At 33.5% G+C, this 19,841-nt stretch overlaps 2 protein-coding genes across 2 annotated transcripts; both read left to right on the top strand.

Moving 5' to 3' along the window:
* Positions 1-783: 783 nt before the first annotated feature.
* Positions 784-7,831, top strand: LOC134722123 (zinc finger protein 286A-like). Its single transcript, XM_063585663.1, has 2 exons — positions 784-877; positions 3,675-7,831. Exon 2 carries the CDS (start codon positions 3,712-3,714, stop codon positions 5,953-5,955), a length of 2,244 nt encoding a protein of 747 aa, XP_063441733.1. The 5' UTR covers positions 784-877; positions 3,675-3,711; the 3' UTR covers positions 5,956-7,831.
* A 7,604-nt stretch (positions 7,832-15,435) lies between these two features.
* LOC134723849 (group XIIA secretory phospholipase A2-like) lies at positions 15,436-18,314 on the top strand. The gene is made up of 2 exons (XM_063587388.1): positions 15,436-15,616; positions 18,066-18,314. Exons 1-2 carry the CDS (start codon positions 15,440-15,442, stop codon positions 18,297-18,299), a joined length of 411 nt encoding a protein of 136 aa, XP_063443458.1. The 5' UTR covers positions 15,436-15,439; the 3' UTR covers positions 18,300-18,314.
* Positions 18,315-19,841: the final 1,527 nt, after the last annotated feature.

Below are 19,841 nucleotides of genomic sequence, written 5' to 3'. Positions count from 1 at the left end.
GATAATTTATCTTATAATAAACTAGAGGCTCTCAAGAGCCTGTGTCGCTCACCTAACTCAACTTGGGCTTTTGAAATCATATAAAAAAAGATAAAATAATAACAGATGTTATGTTTGGTTTCATTCCATTCAGTGGTTCTTTTAAAGGAGACATTTGAATGTATGTATTTCCCAATAGGGTCCTTTGTTAAACTAAGTCCCCTGCTGGTGGTCATCTTAGATGATGGATCGGCTACAAAGTAACAACACTTGGTCAGCACCTCAAAAGGAACATTCATGCTATGCTTGGTTTCTTCCATTCAGTGGTTCTCTACAAGAAGACATTTGTATACATTTCCCATAGGGTCCTACATAAAACGTTAAACTATTAAAGTCCCCTGCTGTTGGCCATCTTGGATGTTGGATCGGCAACAAAGTAACAACAATTGGTCAGCGCCTCATAAGGAAAATTCATGCCATATTTGTTTCATTCCATTTTGAGCAGTTTTCTAGAAGATGTTTAAAATGTCAAATGTTGACAACGACGACAGACCAGGTGAGCTAAAAATACAGTTATAAGAAGGACCTAGCCGGTATCCCCATTACGACCCTTGTATATTTTACTGAAAGTCTAAGATTTCAATGACATATTTTTTTCATGTAAATATTTCAAAAGTTTTTTTTTAATCTGTATTTCAAAAAATAACTGTCAGCATTACATTTTTATAACGTCAGTAACAATCGAGATTTTAGTTCTTTATATAAATAGTAGTAGGCCGAGTTTGTATTAGGACGACTTGGACAGCAGCTGACAGACGCGGAAATTATCACCCAATCGACTCAAGAATTATTCATCCATTGAAGTTTCCGGTATCAAAAGGACAAATATTTTCTTCAGGTATTTTTTTAAAAACTATTCAAATGTGTCTCTTTACTACGAATAGGACCAATTAATGGCCAAGATACACACCGACTTAAAAACCATTAGGTTAAATGCCACACTAAATATATTAAATGTAAAGGTTAACCATTAAATTTCAAAGTACGGTATAATTTCAACTAGTCCAAATAATTATGACGTCTTGAAAGGCTATTATATTTTTTTTCGAAGTAAGGCGTTTTATACTGTGAAATAACAAAATGATTTTAGCTGTATAAGTCCGTGTAATAATATGATGCAGGCATTACCTGTAAATGGGGACGAAGTCTGTATGAATTATTTTTTTGTAACTTAAAAATATTTGTTAAAACAAAGAAACGGAAATACCGTAACGTTTCCGATTTTGGTTCAGTTGTTAGGGATTTTAGTTGTGACGTTATTTAACTATGACGTCAAATGCAGAGAAACAAAGAAACGCTATCATCAGGTAACGTTTTTTCATATCTAAGAATTATTAAAAATGAAATTGGTATTGCATTCCTTCCTATTTTATACTAGACTGATAAATATATATTTTTCTCAAAGATTCATACAACACCAGACCGGAAAAAGGAAGTACATTGTACATTTCTGCGCAGGTCCAGGATTTCAAAACATGACATAAAAAAAATTGAACGATTTTGAGTTCATTAGTACAATGAAAAATTCGGGAAATTTTCCCGATTTTTTTTTAATGAATTTTCTACTGTTATTGGGGACTTCGTCCCCATAGAAGCCCATTGTGTAAAATCAAGAAATTGATGTGCTCCTAACCACAGGAGGAAGTTACTGAAAGAAGAAGAAGAGGCGTCAAAGAAAAAAATTATAATAGCCTTTCAAGACGTGATAATTATTTGGACTAGGTATTTAACACTAAACAGCAATCTCTAAAGTAACCTATAGTCCGAGATTACTCTGACATTCAACAGGTGTTTTGCCTGACAAGCTGGTGCCGTGGGACGTCAGAGCAAATCAAAAAGTGGATATTTGCCTGTCCAAAATGGTATTGAGTCTGTTCGCCTTTTTAGTCTGTTCTCCCTACTAAAAGAATATTAATATTCAGGGCATTGAAGTTAAATAAACTTATTCAGATATTTATATGGTTTATATTCTTGAAATTTATGAAAACATAATATGGAAATATTTAAAAGTTGATAGCTTTTTTAGGATCCTTAGTTGTTCAATAAACGTATTTAAACTTTTGGTATTTAACTGTATCTTGCCTCTGAATGACCTTAGATTGACTCTGAATCACCTTTTGACGTCAAGCAACAATCACTTTTAATTTGTTTAATTGTGACATCAAATATTTTAAATTATGATGTCAAAGTTAACGGGAACCTGTGTGATTTTTTGTAATGGCGGACAAATTTGCATACAAGTGTAAATACGTCTATGACATAATATTTGTCACTGATTGTTGTGAGACTTGTCTTTTGATAGATTAATAATTAAAAACAAAAATTATGTTTTTATTAGTAGTCAGCTTCGAATTAATAAAAACAATGATGTACACACTTTAAATCTTGAAAATTAAAGGATTTACAAGTTAATTTATTATATTCTGAGTCTAGTCATTTATTGTCTACAGCAACTGAAAACAATTATTTTGTTAACAGATATCAATGAAGATAAATTAATACATTCCATTCCAGTATTCTACTATCATGACTATGCAAATAATATTATATTATATAAAAATGGGAATCAATCTTTTCATATTTCATTTTTCTATTCATTCGTGTAAGTTTCACCTTTTATTTTTCCATATTTAGACAGTTTTCATAGTGAACCATAGATTACGACACAGCTGGGTAAACCAAAGACTTAAAAATTGGTATCTGCTGCTTAACTACTTAACACACAGTATTTTATAGGTGTAAGGGCAAAGACTGGTTGGGTATGAATTCAATTATATTAATGTGTCTGGTTGAAAAGTCTTCCTGCGGACTGTTATACCTTGAAAAGAAATAGTTTAAATGCTGGCCCAATGTGGCTTCTGTATTAAGTAAAACATTTAAATTGCCATTTGTAGTAGCAGCCATCAATCCCTATCCCTGTATTCAGTACAGATTTCTTTAAGCATCTTTCTTTAAAATTGCTTGCGTAATATAGACAGTTGGAATGTAATTTTGTTATTTTGATTTATTCTTTTCATTGTTTGCTGTGAATAATCTTTTTATAAGTACATGTATACCACATACAGTTACATTCAATGTACTTAACAATACTATGCCAGTCTGCACAGTAACCCACTAGTATGAATCCCCAGACTAGTAAAATTTTATTCAGACTGGTGAGTTTTTGCAAATTATTTTCGGCCAAATAAGAAAAATTTGGAATATTGGTCTTCGGAATTAAAGTAAATAACGATTTTGGTTTCTAACTATGCTTGTCTTACCTTGTTTTTGGTGAATTTATCCCTTAAATTTTTAAGTATCCATACTATTTTGTTATAAACTTAAATTTCCAACCCCCAGTAGTTTGATTAAATATGCAGGGGAGACTACTTTTAACCATACACGTCAAAGGGAAATAATTTCAAAGGCGTTTCCAGAATTCATCTTTACAATTTATTAGGTCAGATAAATTAAAATAATGTTCTGAAAAATTATTTATATCTTTTAATATATAGTTTATTAATAATAAAGCACTATTATACCCCAATGGGGTTGATGGCATACATGTAAATGAAAATACAATAACACATTACAAAAAGACTAAAGAGTAAAATAATTTGTATACAATGTACATAGAAAACAATTTTCTTTTTCAGGTAGTTCTCCTACTGGAACTATTATAAGCCTACTGAAATGGATAACAACAGCATTCCATTAGAAAACCAACAACAGATTACTATTGATGGTATAATTGATAATGTGGAGCACCAATTTGTTTTACCAGTGGGACAAACAATACAGGAAGATCAAGTTCAACAGCTTGCTATCGAACTCACTTCAGACAATGGTGTCAAATATTTATATATACTCACTGATGGGACCTCAGAACAAAAGATCAGTAGTGTTGAAAGTATCGTCAGTGCTGAATCTATTACATTACAAAAAATAACAGATGAACAGCCTGAATTGCAGGAAGATGTCTGTTCACAGCAAAGCGACAACGTAGTTATCATAAATACAGAGAAAGATGAAAAACTTAAACAAATTGAGGACAGAAGTTGTGGAACAATGACTGAGGATGATTTCCTGGAACCAGAACCAGAACAAACTGTTAAGGTACCAGTATCCAAAACTGTTAAGGTACCAGTATCCAGGGAAACAGTTGTCCTTCCTCCTACAATTAAATTACCCAAGGTCATTTTTACAGCATCTGAAATAAAAGATGTGGTTAGTGAACCAAAACCTTCTGTAATAGCACCACTTACTGTATTATCTGGAATAGAAAACCCAAAAGATTTATCTTCAGAAGTGAATGTTGATAAAACAACAATGTCAGAGGTGACAGAAAGGTCACATGTGGTTAATAGTCAAAAGACATTAGAAAATGATAAGATAAGGAAAGAAGTTCAAGATGAAAATGGACAAATTAACATCAAAAAGTCAGCAGAACCAGAAAAGGAAATCAGCAATGGGGAATTACTAGAAGAGGAAATAAATATAATGAATGAAATGAAAATGGTTCCATTAACCAAAGTCTTAGTCCATAAATTTTCTAAAAATAAGACTAGCAAAAATATTACTGAACAAAATGACAATGGTGATTCCAAAAGTGAAAATAAAATGGATGAATCTGCTTTAGAAACCAGTGAGGATGATTATGATAATATAAGTAGCATGGAGGAATCAGATTCAGATGTAGATCAGAGTATCACAGAAGAAGAAATTAATCAGATGGAAACAGCTCTAAAACTAGATGACGAAACATGTAAGGAAATCTTAGCCAGTCTTGAAATGGTGGAAGACAATAAAGAAAAGTCAGATGGGGGGAGTCAGAATAAGCCAAAAGGTCTACCAGTATATGAAAGACCAAAAACAAGAAATTCTACAAAAAACAGTCTCAAAGAAAACTTAACAGATAAAAGTACTGTGGACAAAAAGCCCAAAACATATGGATGTATAATCTGTTCTAAAGTGTATTCCAATAGAAATACATTACAAGAACATATGAAAAACCATAAAAATAAATCATACCAATGTGAAAAGTGTGATAAAACATTTCAAACACAGAAAAAATTAGCAAGTCATGTAAAAAGACATTCTACTAAACAGCCACACTTATGTGAAGTCTGTGGAAAGTCATTCAGAATCAAAGAAACATATGAAAACCATTTGTATACACACTCAGAGAATGCAGAAAAACCATTTAAATGTGATGTGTGTGGAATATCCTTCATCAAGAATACATACCTTATAAGACACTCTACCTGTCATACTGGTGTTAAACCATTTAAATGTCAGGAATGTGACATGAAATTCAGAACTAAAGGTGACCTTCAACGACATGAAAGAGTGCATGGAGAGAAACCAGGTGTTAAACAATTCAAATGTGAAATTTGTAATAAAAGGTACTGTGCTGAAAGTGGTCTTATTAGACATGAAAGATCTCACAAAGGAGAAAAACCACATAAGTGTGATATTTGCTCTAAAGCCTTCTCCATGCCTGGTGACTTGAAAAGACATGTCAAAACACATTACGGTGGTGATTATCTCCCCTGTGAGATTTGTAATAAAGTGCTGACTTCTAGTGTAGGGTTGAAGCGACATTTAAGAATGCATTCTGGAGAAAAGCCTTATAAATGCACTATATGTGGAAATAAGTTTGTTGATCAATGGGGCTTGATGAAGCACAAAAAGTCCCATGAAGAACCAATCCAACCAGGACAGTCGTCTGCACAAGTAAAAAACAAAAAGTCACATGATATAGCTGCCCAATCAGAAGAACCATCTGTCTTAATGAAGAATAAACAGATACATGAATTAGGAGAGCCGTATGCATCTTTGACAGAAATACATATTACACGTATAGAAAACGAGTTGAAAAAACACCAAGCTATCGTAGTTAAACAGTCAGATACATTTCTTCAGACTGCCAAATGAAGCACTTCTTTTTTGTTTCTTAACATTCCAGGTGTTTTGTCTTGTATTTACTTTCTTATTTTTCTCAATTACTGTGGATTTATTTTTGTGTGCCAATTTTAGTGGACCGATAAAAAAAAAATTTGTCATTGAAACCTGATGTCAATGTACACTTAAATTTATGGTTCACCTGTACTAAAGAAAATCTACAAGAATAAGATGGGCACCACTAATAATGCATTGACACCTAATAGGAAGTTATGGTCATGGGGTCATTTCTAAAAACACTTTTGATAGATAGAAAAAAGCCAATTCCTTTACTTTAGGCAATGGTTATCAATGGTTAAGAGCTATTTTTTAAAAGTATTTTTTAAATGCTCCCAAACAAATTTTATGGTCGTATATTGATATCACGTTGTTGTCAGCGTTGTCAGAAGACAGTCTGGACAAGGACTTTCGTATTTAAAAGTAAATAGTAATCTATGAAATTTAAACACAAGGTTTATAAGTGTTCTGGACCATATGAGTATATACCCATATGGTCATGACCATACGTGTATGGTCCAAATACTAATATGGTCTGGAACATAAACACAAAAGGATGATTGTGATTGATTTTGGGGGTTATGGTCCTAACAGTTTAGAAATTATGGGCCAAAAAGAGGCCCAAAAAGGCATTTTTCTAGTTTCCAGACAATAACTTTAGTTTAAGTGTATGGGTTTCTATATTAAGAAATATGGTATTTTCTCCAGGTGATAAGCTGTCAATTTACTTTTAGAAGTCTCTACTAAATTTCGATTAATTAAGGAATATTATTTTCTATTATAAGACTTTTATCATGTATTTAAATGGGTAATTATCCAATAGAAATTTGAATAGAAATCATGACCATAGCTTGAGGGAAAGATTTTTTTTTTTTAAAAAGACAGGGGGAGGTGAAACAAAAATTTGGAAAAGGGGGGGATTTTTTCTCATTTCAGATATCAGAAATTAAATAAAAAAATTCATATATATAAATTCTATAATAAAAAAAAAAATGCATTTTTTTGGTTGGGGTCAATATGAAACAGTGTAAAGCATAGTGTATTGCACAAAATAAAATAAAAAAGGTAACTGTTTTTGCAATTTTTGGATGGGGCAAAAATTTAGTATAAATTCAAATCATATAACCATTTCAATTCAAGGTTCTTAAACTACAGTTATTCTGTTTCAGAAATCTATTATATGTCAAATATTTAATTACAATCGAAATTCAAACCTGTATCAAGCTTGAATATTGTGTCCATTTTTGCCCCAAAGGTTCAGGGTTGGACCTCTGCGGTTGTATCTAGAGGCATTTGACAAAGCAATTTATTTATTATGATTTAGGTATTTATCTTGTAATGTATTATAATATGTGTACTTTATGTGTTAAGTTAAATTTGTTATCATGTTAGCATGTTTGATCGCATGTGTTAATTTATTCTCATTTTGTCTGTTGACTAATCTTGTATTAGTTACATTTGGTAAACTTAAAAAAGGTGTAACTTAACATCTCTTAAAAACTATAAAAATGCATAAAAATGATATGTAGTCTTCTATTCTGATTTTGTGTAAAGATTGCATAAAATGCAATCACTTGATTCCTAAATCTTCTAAATGTACAATCATGATCAAAGAAAGATAACTCCAACTCAAATTTATTATGGGCCTTTCCTACTTATAAATCAATGTTTTGTTTTAAATTCTCAAAATTGCTAAGTTAGCAATCTTTATCCTCCAGTGCTCACACACACTTTGATTCATAGTCTGATTGACATATGTAAGGGTACTAACATATCTCCCTGGAACAGTCTGCATTGTAAGGGTACTTGTCTGTCAGACAGAAGTGACATGAATTCAACCTCATTTTATGGATTGGTGATCAAGGCAGCTGGATCAAGGTAATGTTTTCATTTCATGATGGTCAGGTCTGTATCTCAGATAGTAAATATAAGCAATAAGTCATATTAGTATCATGATAGACTTGTATAACTTTGAATTCATCTGACCTTGCACCAATTTCCATGGGTCATTTGTTTAGTTTTTACGGTTTGGTCAATTTCTTAAGCAATGGAGCCAATATCTTTTGTTTATTGAATGATATTATGATATCAAGGTATACATATCTATCTTGTATGTTTCATCTGAAATTGACCTCATTTAATGGTTCATTGGTCAATGTTTAGTTTTCATGGTTCTGCCCACTTATCTGTTATGAAAAGTAATAACTTGAATAAGTCTACTCTGTATTGTAGAGTGTTCATGTCTGTCTTGCAGTGCTCATATGACCTTGACTCTGTTTTCATGGTTCATTGGTCAATATTGAGTTTTCATGGTTAAATATGTTTCTCAAATACTGTTAGCAAAAGGTCACCTATGTTTTGTGTATGGAATATTTGTATGGTGTTCTGTTGTATTGAAGGGTTGTCTAACCAACACCACATAGATCTGCTGTAAAGCAACTAGTCTACTAATCAACCTAATTGACTTAATAAGTCCCCAGAGGTGTAATCTATCATAAAAGTTTTATGTCCCTCGGGTACAGCTCACTAATTTGTTACAGTTTAAAATGACACCAGAGGCGGATTTAGGGGGGGAGTGGGGCACGGCCCCCCTGTTTGGGAAAAAATTGGTTGCTTATATAGGGAATCACTGAAGCGGGCCCCCACTTATGAAAATTCCTGGATCCGCCACTGGACACTGTTGGATAACTGCTACCTATCAGTTAAAAAAATGTTCCAAAAGCACCATGATAACATCTACAATGAGTGACTAATAAATCCGATGTTAGAAAAGAGAAAAGCTCCAGTCTCCCTGTCAATGCCACTGTTGAGTAAGTTTACATAAAGTGTGGTGGCATCATAGTTCATGTTATAGTCATTCATTACTGCATGAACTGACTGCTTGACTATATGATGGTTGAAAACTGACGTTGGGAATGTTGACCTTGACTGGTATAACAGCCCTTGCATGGTCGGTCACAGGGTGTTTGATACCCCATCGATGGTGATGGTATGTCTTAAACATACATTAAGGTATGGCTTTAATTTCTTAAACATCTGTCTTTTGCTTAAATCTGCAAATTTTGAGACATTTTGACAATAAATGTATAGAACAGTTTATTTGAACAAAGAAAAAATAAGTGATTTATTGAATGGTTGAGACTGTTTTAAAAAATACCAATTATTTGCCTTTGTTTGAATCAATATTTCAACTTCGCAGTTTAAGGGGGAGTAACTCAATATAATTCAAATATTCCTAAAACATAAAACCTATCTTCTCATATTGTATTTCAAATTTGTTTCTCATAAATTGCTTTTTTATTGACTGATAAGTGCTTTTTTTTCATGAATAATCTGCAAATTTTGTCAATTTTGCACGAATTGTAGCTTAGAAATAACACGATGATCCATACTTTTCTATTCTTTTAGTAAAGCATGCTAATCAACCATCGAGATGATATCCAAAAAACTTCCGACTGTCATATAAACAGATAACGACCACGTGCAATTAGATGAACAGGTCTGTTTGATTTTATATTGAATGTAAAAAAGTTTCACTTACTCAGGCGCTTTCGGTTGTCCTACTGTATGTTTATGAGCGGTTTACATGTACAAAATTGGACATTTACAGCGTACTATAGTCTTTTAGAAAAAAGCGATTTGTTCTTTGTTGAAGGTCGCTTGTTGACCTTTTGATCATATCATTCTTTAGTATTGAACAAAATTTTATTTTACAAAGTGCACAAACAATAAACTTACAACAGAAACAGAAATTCTGAAATAAGAAAAAAGGTTGTATAACTGGATGATCAGTGATCATCAGTCCTCGTATTCTGTTGTCTTTGCCGGTGTATAGTTGTATCAAAGGCAATCATATACTATGTCTTCTTATTTTACATAACAAACTTAGAATGGTAAATGCTGCTTGACATACAAGGCCTTGTGGTCATAAAACTCTCGAGTCTGTTTTTGTACTCGTACTCGAAAATCAACCAATCAAAATGTTGCATTTCATGTTTCGAGCATGATTTTCGTACTCCGAGCACTGAGCAAAGTTTTATGACTTCAACCCCAGACATCATGATTAAAGATATTTTATCATTGAAGATAAGCTATGGCCAAATAGGTCAAAGTATACACAGACTTGAAATGTCGTTCCGGAATGGGTCGTCAAAAGTGTTGACAATAAAAATGAAGACATGCAGGCACATATATTGTGAAATATGTGTATCTCTGATAAAAATTAGGAACTTCATGCTGTTCGTAAAAAAAAAACGTTATTTTTTTTTTTGTTTTTACATGAAACATTTGAAAAGAAAAAAAACTCTGAAGAATTGCGTTTGTACAGATTTCCAAATTAAAGGCGATACTAATGATATATCTTTCGGTTCGTTCTACTGATTTCAGGCTAACTCTTATCTTATACTTTGGTTTATATGTAGATATAACTGGTGAACGTTTCAAGGTTTTGGTCGGGATCTAGGTAAGTCATCATATGCAATTATGGTTGAAAAAATATTCAAATTATGACATCGTAAAGGGATCATTTCAACTAGCTTTCAAACATTTGCCACTGGACGTTCAGCAAATAAATAAAGCGTTATTAGTTGAATAACTTTTTTACCGTCTAGGAATAACCATCTGTTTGGAATTTTTACGCGCGTCAGTCTGTTAAATTCTGCGTAAACTACGGAATGAAACCGTCTAAATATACATTATAGAGTTTCTCTCGACTGTTATTTTTATAAATTTGATACTTTATAAAATATGTTACCAATTTAAAGGTTTAAAAGACCAATAACTTTTTCAAGAAAAGAAAAGTACTTCTTAAAATACTATATATATAATTGAAGTGCTACATGGCTGTCCTTAACTCTGTCAATAAGAAGATACTTTCATATATACCATAAAATACAGAGAAAAAACAACTATAATGCATGCGAGAGCTACATATGGCTAAACATACTGTTAAAGATAGCCAATACTTCTACCTGATATTGTTGTTAACATTGTTGTCTTATTATAGTATGGACTATAATACACTTAAAACCTTAATGATATACTTCCTCTTGACTTATATCTCTATTGATTCAACCAGCAGATATTTGTCATTATTATGGTCAGTTATTCCAGGGACTTTCTAGTATAAAAAGCCCTGCATGGTTATTCATCTCCTTATTTGGATATTTTAATATTCTTATTATTACTTCGTCACTTTTCCAGATATGTCTGCAATAAGCTTGGTCACTGTTCTGCTCTGCGTTTTGCCATTGATTGCAGCAGAAACATGCCAGTCTAACCCGTACATCAATGGATGCAGCCTCCCTTTCCACATGCCTTTCTTCTACAAACAAAAGTTTACACCATCTTGTAACTTACACGACATGTGCTATAAGTGTGTAAGTATTGTTACATGATAGGGCAACTGTATTTTCTCATCAATTAAAAAGATGCTTCGGACAAAGTATAAGTACTGAAGGGCTTTGATAATAGGAACATATGTAAACACGATGACTAAACAGCACTGCAACACAACATAACTATTTTTATATGTATTCTATTTTTTTCATTTACATGTTGTACTGTTAAATCAATCATCCTTAATCAGAACGATAGTTGTATGTGTGAGTGTATGTATGCAAGTGGGAGAGAAAGGCTTTTTATTTTTACTTTGTGTGATTAAATGCTTGTTATGAGCCCTATGATTAGGAAATAAAAATATCTTATCTTATCTGATCTTATCTTATTCCGTAATTAAATAGAATTACATGCTTTTTAAAGTTTAAACTGCATAACAATCTTCTGATATCCTCACTGAAATGTCATATAAATCATACATTCAGCTTACTTTTGTTATTGCCTTGTATGTATCTATTATTTATTGTACTTTATATATGTTGACAGGGAGTCCACTTTGGAAAGACAAAAGCAGAGTGTGACTCGGAGTTTTATCAAAATATGAAGACAGCATGCAATAGTTTGAGTAAAAGATTTTTACTACCAGACCATGCTGCATGCAAGGCATCTGCGCTGACTTTCTACGAATCAGTTAAAGGATTTGGTGCCTTGTTTTTCCAGACAACGTCGCCATCGTGGTGTAGTGAGAGTTGGACTAGAACATGCGTTGTTTAGTTTGTCTCTCTTGCTTTAATAAAAGTGGTATATCCTTTTCATCCTTCGCTTCATTTGCCAGCACATATAAACATATCATTCACATGTTTTTATTTTCTTCTCTCATTTTTCATGGGGGAAAGTCCGTCTATTTTTTTGTGCACTTAACACCTCAATTCCTAATTCTCAATTATAAAAAAAAAGTTTTGTGCAATATTGTCTTCAAAAATTGTTTTGTCGATAATAAACGTATACATGTCAATCATACTACTTCCTTGTATGAGTCTAAAATGCTATTTTTCACAAACCATTATTGCAGAAGCTAAGAAAAGACCTTACTGTGACTTTGAGACAAAGAACTGCTATACAGTCACTGTTCTTTTGCTCATTTAGTTTTGTCATGTGCATTTGAGAAAGATTTATCATGAATTTTAAAACCTATCCTTTCCATTTCATAGCACCAAAGTAGAATTTATTTAAAAACTGGATCGAGTTTTATGAGTTGATATTAAAAAAGATAGTCGATTTTCAATTGCATAAATTTTGGAACTCGTGTAACCGAGTTCTTCACGTTTTGTTCATGTACTTGTGTGATGCACAAAAAAAACTCTGAAAGACTAGTAGATGAAACGTGTTTCAATTGAAAAATAAAAAAACCAACTTTACTTCATTACCAAAATAAATGTATCTCCACCTAAAAAAGGAAGATGACGGTATGATTGAAATTGAGACAAGAACCCACTAGAGTAAACGTGGATATGAGCAAGTGTGAGTTATCATATAAAGCTTTCAGCAATAAGCCAACTTGGTCACAAGTCAGAATGTTTGTTAATGTTTTATTATACTAGTAATTGCATGTATTGACCTAGTATTCAAGGACGATTTGGTGTATCATTCACATAAAAGGAAATACTGTCCGTACCACCAATGCTATATTCATTCATCAGGATTGCAGAAGGAATCAAAGTTCTGTTAAAAACCACAAGAATTAAACAAGAATACAGTATTACACAGTCTTCAAACTAAGCCCAAGAATTTGCATCAAAATGATGTTGAATAAAAAGTGAACTTATCTCCTGCACCACTTCCAAAACACAATATTTTCAAATTAAACTGTCACATCAATTATATTATGTTAGTTCACAGATGCCACATGGTTTCTTTCTCAATTTATAGGTGACAATTGCAAGAAGAGATTATAATAAATACACAATACCAATCAAGAAATGTATCTTTTTTTCTTATATATATATGTGATTTTGATTTTTTTTACAAAATTTATTTTTTTCAATAAATTACAAGATTAAAATATTAAAAAAAAAATATTTAAAAATAACTGGGTTTTCAAATTAATCTTAAAAGTCAGGATAAACAACATCAAGAACATTTCCATAAAAAATAATTTAACACAAAAAATTAAGAAAAAAGGGGGAGGGTCAACCCCCAAGGTGCCTGTGCATTTTCCCTAAACTTTTAAAGTTTAACAATTTCTTGTTTTAAACATCTGTTTGTTGTAATAATATCAGTCGCCTTATCAGTATGAAATGACAGATTTATAGCACTACTTAATCATTTTATAATTGAGAGAAGATATGATTTTTTCACTTTCTTGTGCATAGAGTATTACACAAGAATACAGTAATACACAAGAATACAGTATTAAACAAGAATACAGTATTAAACAAGAATACAGTATTACACAAGATTACAGTATTAAACAAGAATACAGTATTAAACAAGAATACAGTATTAAACAAGAATACAGTATTAAACAAGAATACAGTATTAAACAAGAATACAGTATTAAACAAGAATACAGTATTACACAAGAATACAGTATTACACAAGAATACAGTATTACACAAGAATACAGTATTACACAAGATTACAGTATTACACAAGAATACAGTATAACACAAGATTACAGTATTACACAAGAATACAGTATTAAACAAGAATACAGTATTACACAAGATTACAGTATTAAACAAGAATACAGTATTACACAAGAATACAGTTACACAAGAATACAGTATTACACAAAAATACTTGTCATGTTGGTCTTTGAATAGTTGTCTCGTTGACAACAACACTAGATTGTATTTGCCAATCTAGGTACCCAGAATGAGCAGTCACCCAGCGTGGTTTCGAACGGACTCACTCAGTACAACTTTTTGTGTAAAAAAAACTTCTGGCATAAATTATTTTGACCATGAATTACCACCGAAATCGTGATGTTTACTTGTTGTTGATAATTTGACTCGAACTTGTTGAGTTTTCTTCTACTTACTTGTGAGATGGATTTTACGGTTGATAACATAACATCCAGTGACAAATATTTCATGCATTTCAGGGGGGTGGGGGGATATTAATATGAAGATATAGAGTTCCTAGAAATTTTTGAACATGTATAACATATAGGAGTCGAAGTATTATTTTAAATATATGACGTTTGAGGCCTTTTACATAAAGTATATCCGTACGTTATCCTTTGGAGTAATTTTTTGGTAGAAACCAATATACAGAGAAATTTAGTCGTTTAATGAAATAAAACAGACATATATTTCCCAGGAAACACGTTCAATAAAAATTAATATCCAGAAAGCATTTTAGCTTACGCACTATTACCATTTTGTCAATTAGAATACTGTCTTTGTTAATTTCTATCAGTTTAACATCAGGATGTTGATATCCTGCCACAATGTGACATTCTTCCCAAATGACAGGACAGAACAAGACCGATATAGTTACCATAGGTCAGAAAGTACTTATGATAAAGTCACGAACTACGGTAATCAGGAACTACTAGCCATTGTACGAGAGGTAAGTTCTACTGTTTGTTCTCGTTAGTATTTGTTTTATAACCAATGACAGAATATCCTACCGTACATCAGATATGTGGATAAATTTGAACAGAAGAACCGACTTAAAGACCTTTGTTGGATGACCAGTGTCCTTAATATGGTTTTCTTATATAAAAGTAAAATTTAAAGAAAAAAACACAGTTGTTTTATAACCGAAAGTAAATAAATCGTAATGCATTGAAATGAAAGTTTTGTTTAAAATGATTGCTCCGATCGTTTTTCTGCTGATACGTAATTATATAATGCGGCTGCCAAACTCTTTCTTTTGGTTCTACTGTGTTTGTAATTTACAAATGCGGTGTTACAGGTTTTTTTTTCAGTCACTTTTTATTCATAATTATCAGTTATAGTTGCTTAAAATGGTGAAGCAGTTACTAGAACATCAAAGGACATTGTATTTCATTACCCTAAAGAAGGGTTTAAAATATATTAACCCCAGACTAGATACTAGTAAGTGAATGTTTTTTCTTTTCAACATTTCATTGTACTTTGGTTTTTTGCAGATCATGTTTAGCTGTATCTCCCTGATAACACTGTTGTGTTTGTCACCATGGTTTGCACGTGGAGATAAATGTCAGACTAACCAGTATGTAAATGGCTGTAGTATTCCATTAGGGATCCATTTATTTTATCAAGATACGTTTACACCATCATGTAACAGACATGATATCTGCTACTTCTGTGTAAGTATATATGTACTGGGTTTGTACTGGGACCAAGCCAAAGGCTAGCCCGTAAATTACATTGCACAAATTCGATATCCTAAAAAATGAATACTGGACAAGTCAGAGCTCATACTCAGTGTCCTATTCAACAACTCAACCAATCAATTCATTATCCATACCCAACATCCTGATAATGAAGACTGGACCAACCAGAACAGACTCGGGGTCTTATAATGACATCGTACTAGTAACTAATCAGTACACGTGACTTAGTGTCTTAACAATGGTGTATGAAACAATCAATGAACAGACTCAGTTTTAAGACTGAAGACTGGACCAATTACTGCACAGACTCAGTGTTAAAACTGAAGACTGGACCAATTACTGCACAGACTCAGTGTTAAAACTGAAGACTGGACCAATTACTGAACAGACGCAGTGTTAAAACTGAAGACTGGACCAATTACTGAACAGACTCAGTGTTAAAACTGAAGACTGGACCAATTACTGCACAGACTCAGTGTTAAAACTGAAGACTGGACCAATTACTTAACAGACTCAGTGTTAAAACTGAAGACTGGACCAATTACTGCACACACTCAGACTCAGTTTTAAAACTGAAGACTGGACCAATTACTTCACAGACTCAGTGTTAAGACTGAAGACTGGACCAATTACTGCACAGACTCAGTGTTAAAACTGAAGACTGGGCCAATTACTGCACAGACTCAGTGTTAAACTGAAGACTGGACCAATTACTGCACACACTCAGACTCAGTTTTAAAACTGAAGAATGGACCAATTACTGCACAGACTCAGCATCCGAAATTATGACAATTGACCCAGTCAGAACACATTCAAAGCGTTCTCATAGTGACGTCTGAACCATGCAATCAGTGCACAAACTATAACAACATATCTAGAAAAATCAGTGCACAGACTCGGGAGCTTTTATATATTGACGACTGGACTAATCAGTGCATAGACACATCATTCTAGATAATGGCAATTGCTCAGCTGGTTCCGTCATCAGGTGGATCCCCTCTCCTCGACTGTTTCGGCGCTGTCCACGACAATCTCCAGGGGTGCGCCGACTGAGTTCATCAGACTCAGGCAGGAACATGCTAGCTCTTCCACTCCTCTTCTCTCTTCCTCTTCTCCCAACCAGAAGCTTCCTCTGCCTGTTTACCAAATTTTCCAACCAAGCTTCTTCTTACTGATCCAGTTGGTCATAGGGACCCCAAGGCTCTCCATAATGTTTACGAAACAAAGCCTCTACAGCCTACCTCCACTGGGAAATACCATGTCCTCCAATTCTTCTCTAGGATGTCTGTTGCTAATTCCTGAATGGTTCTTGGCAAGCTTTCTTTCATGGGCTTTATCTTAGAGTGGTATATCAGACTTTTTAGGCACAATAAGAAATACTAGCTGTTTCTACTTGTATTGATTCTAAACTCTATTTGCACATAAATCTCAACGTCATAAGGCATGACGTTACAATACATACATAGCGGTACCGCGAACGTCTAATGAACACAGTCCTGAACAGGCTTCTTCCAGACTTGTTTCCATGGCACTGTTAGCTCTACAAGAATGACCTGTCTGCTGATTCTGGACCACAGCACAATGCCTGGTCGGAGGGTTGTTGTTATAATCTCTTTTGGGAAGGTGGTCTTTCCCACGACGTCGGCTTGCATCTCCCAGTCATTTGCTGTTGCTAGATTACCACTGGCTTGCTGTATGTGTTTTTTGATGACTATCCACCTCCTTTGGTGAAGTTGATGAACTTTGGCCCTTTCTCAAGCTTAGTCAGCTTAGTTATATATAGTCAGAACACATTTAAAATATTTTCTCATAATGACCTCTGAAACATGCGTTCAGTGAACAAACTGTAAAATTAATAAGCTAGACAAACCAGTGCACAGACTCGCAGTGCTTTATGTTGATGACTGGACCAACCAGTGCACATACACACCATTCTAAATAATGGCAATTTGACCCCCCCCCCCCCCCCCCCCCCCCAATAAAATATAATTTAAATACAAAGCGTTCTCATAATGACGTCTGGACCGATAAACTAGTGTAAAAACATAGCGTAACATGAATAAGGCAACACAAATAAGTGAAAAGACTCGGGTGCTTATATTGTCTACCGGACCAGTCAGTCTACAAGACAATTGGTCAACCAGTCAGCCTACAACACAATTGGTCAACCAGTCAGTCTACAAGACAATTGGTCAACCAGTACGTGTCCTCATAACTATCACTAGTCCTGATTATTTATGACGTCTGAACTAATCATTGTACAGACTATGATCACCGTCCTGCTAATAATTTGAAAGTACTATAAAAGATCATGAACAATATTATGATACTGAATATGAGATTAAAAGTAAAAAAAAATAAAAAAAAATAAAGATTTATACATATCCGACCACCTAGTATTTCGATTTTTTTTATGTTACAGGCTGATCATTATGGGAAAACTAAAGAAGACTGTGATTCAACATTCCACACTAATATGAAAAGTGCCTGCACTAATGTTAACAAAAGATTTATACTACCAGCCCATTACCAATGTACTGCAGCTGCATATACATACTTTGAGGCGGTCAGTGGATTTGCCGGATTTGCTTTTGAAAAGCCATCACCTGCTTGGTGTGCAGAAAGTTGGACAAAAAGTTGCCTGTTTCTTAGTTGAAATAAATAAATTATAAAAGAATGTATTATAACTTGTTAAAAATCTATATATTCAGAATTTGCTATAAGAAGTCTGTCTGTCTGTCTGTCTGTCTGTCTGTCTGTCTGTCTGTCTGTCTGTCTGTCTGTCTGTCTGTCTGTCTGTCTGTCTGTCTGTCTGTCTGTCTGTCTGTCTGTCTGTCTGTCTGTCTGTCTGTCTGTCAACTCTCTACCTGTCTTATCTGTCTGTCTGTTTGTCTGTCTGTTTGTCTCTTTGGTCTTAAGATGGTACGGTATGATTGCTTATCAGACAACTTTCCACCTACCAAATCTGTCTGCATGTCTATCTGTCTCGCTGGTCTTAAGTTGGTTCGGTATGATTACTTATCAGACAACTTTCCACCTGTCTTATCTGTCTGTCAGCCTACTTGATTTAAGATTTCGATGTTATATACTGTTTATTGTGTTGCTGTATGAAATCTTCTTAATAAACTGGTATAAGCCTCAAGGACGGCATTATTCCTTGTCATCATAATCAGTATTTAGAGTTAGCAATTAGTAACTGCAATGATTATTTCATATGGTATGATATTGAATTTCATTTTTCCTTATTTTAATTATCTATTTTAATTATCGTCATCTATTTCACCTGTATTTTAGGTAATGACTTTAACTACAAATACACGGAGATGAAGGGACATATACGGCAATGAAACATCAGTACAACAACATTAAACCAACTATAACATCCACAAGTCTAAAAAAATGAAAATATGTCTTAACAGTCGGGCGGTGTTTCGATTTGGGGGTGGGGTGGGGGGGGGGGGGGAACGTACTCTCAGGAGTTAACGGTTGGAATGAGATGGATGATACATATGATAAGGTATAAACATTAAGATGAAACATTTGTTTAAAAGAAATTCGTTGTCAATCCAATATAATTCTATAACTGTCAGTTTTAATATTTGATCACAAACCATGTACTTATGCTCCTTTGTCCATGTGAGGCAGACTTTGAAAATAATTTACTTTTAGCTATTACGCTTTGTATGGATGATATCATTTTTCTGAATAATCAAACGTTTTGATACATTGTTGAACGTACTCGAAATAAAGGATATCACAGATGAATTTAAGTCTTCCACATACCTTAACCGTTACATCTAGAAGTTGACAACTTCAGTTAGGTCGTGTTAAACAGATCTAAACGGCTATATGCAAACACGAAGTTGTGTCGGAATGACTGAGAACTAGAAATGCGATGCCTCATATAGGTTTGAATGCAACTATCTCTTGACTGTTACCGAACCCTGCAAAAAGTCCCTTTGGTCCATTGTCGACCTGACGAAAGGCAAAAATTGTATCCAAATATCCATCATAGGTACGATCCAAATTTCCCAAACTTTCATTACTGGCTGTTCATCTACCTTGCAGATTTTAAACTTATCGGAGGAAAATGTTTCATCGAAGCTGATTTCAGCTTCCTAAAACTACCAACCTCTTGGTGTGGTTTAAAACGTTAAAAAACAGTCACCAGAGCTTTTGATTTGTTTAAATACTGATA

Source organism: Mytilus trossulus, chromosome 6, assembly GCF_036588685.1.
Source record: "Mytilus trossulus isolate FHL-02 chromosome 6, PNRI_Mtr1.1.1.hap1, whole genome shotgun sequence".
NCBI lineage: Eukaryota > Metazoa > Mollusca > Bivalvia > Mytilida > Mytilidae > Mytilus > Mytilus trossulus.
Note: the sequence above shows the minus strand (reverse complement) of the source record. Positions and strands in the feature narration are given on the sequence as shown.

What these genes read in the sequence shown, in the direction of transcription:
- LOC134722123 (XM_063585663.1), top strand. Translation starts at nt 3,712, where the DNA reads ATGGATAACAACAGCATTCCATTAGAAAACCAACAACAGATTACTATT.
- LOC134723849 (XM_063587388.1), top strand. Translation starts at nt 15,440, where the DNA reads ATGTTTAGCTGTATCTCCCTGATAACACTGTTGTGTTTGTCACCATGG. An exon ending in ATGATATCTGCTACTTCTGT is followed by an intron (nt 15,617 to 18,065) that starts GTAAGTATATAT and finishes TTTATGTTACAG; the next exon opens with GCTGATCATTATGGGAAAAC.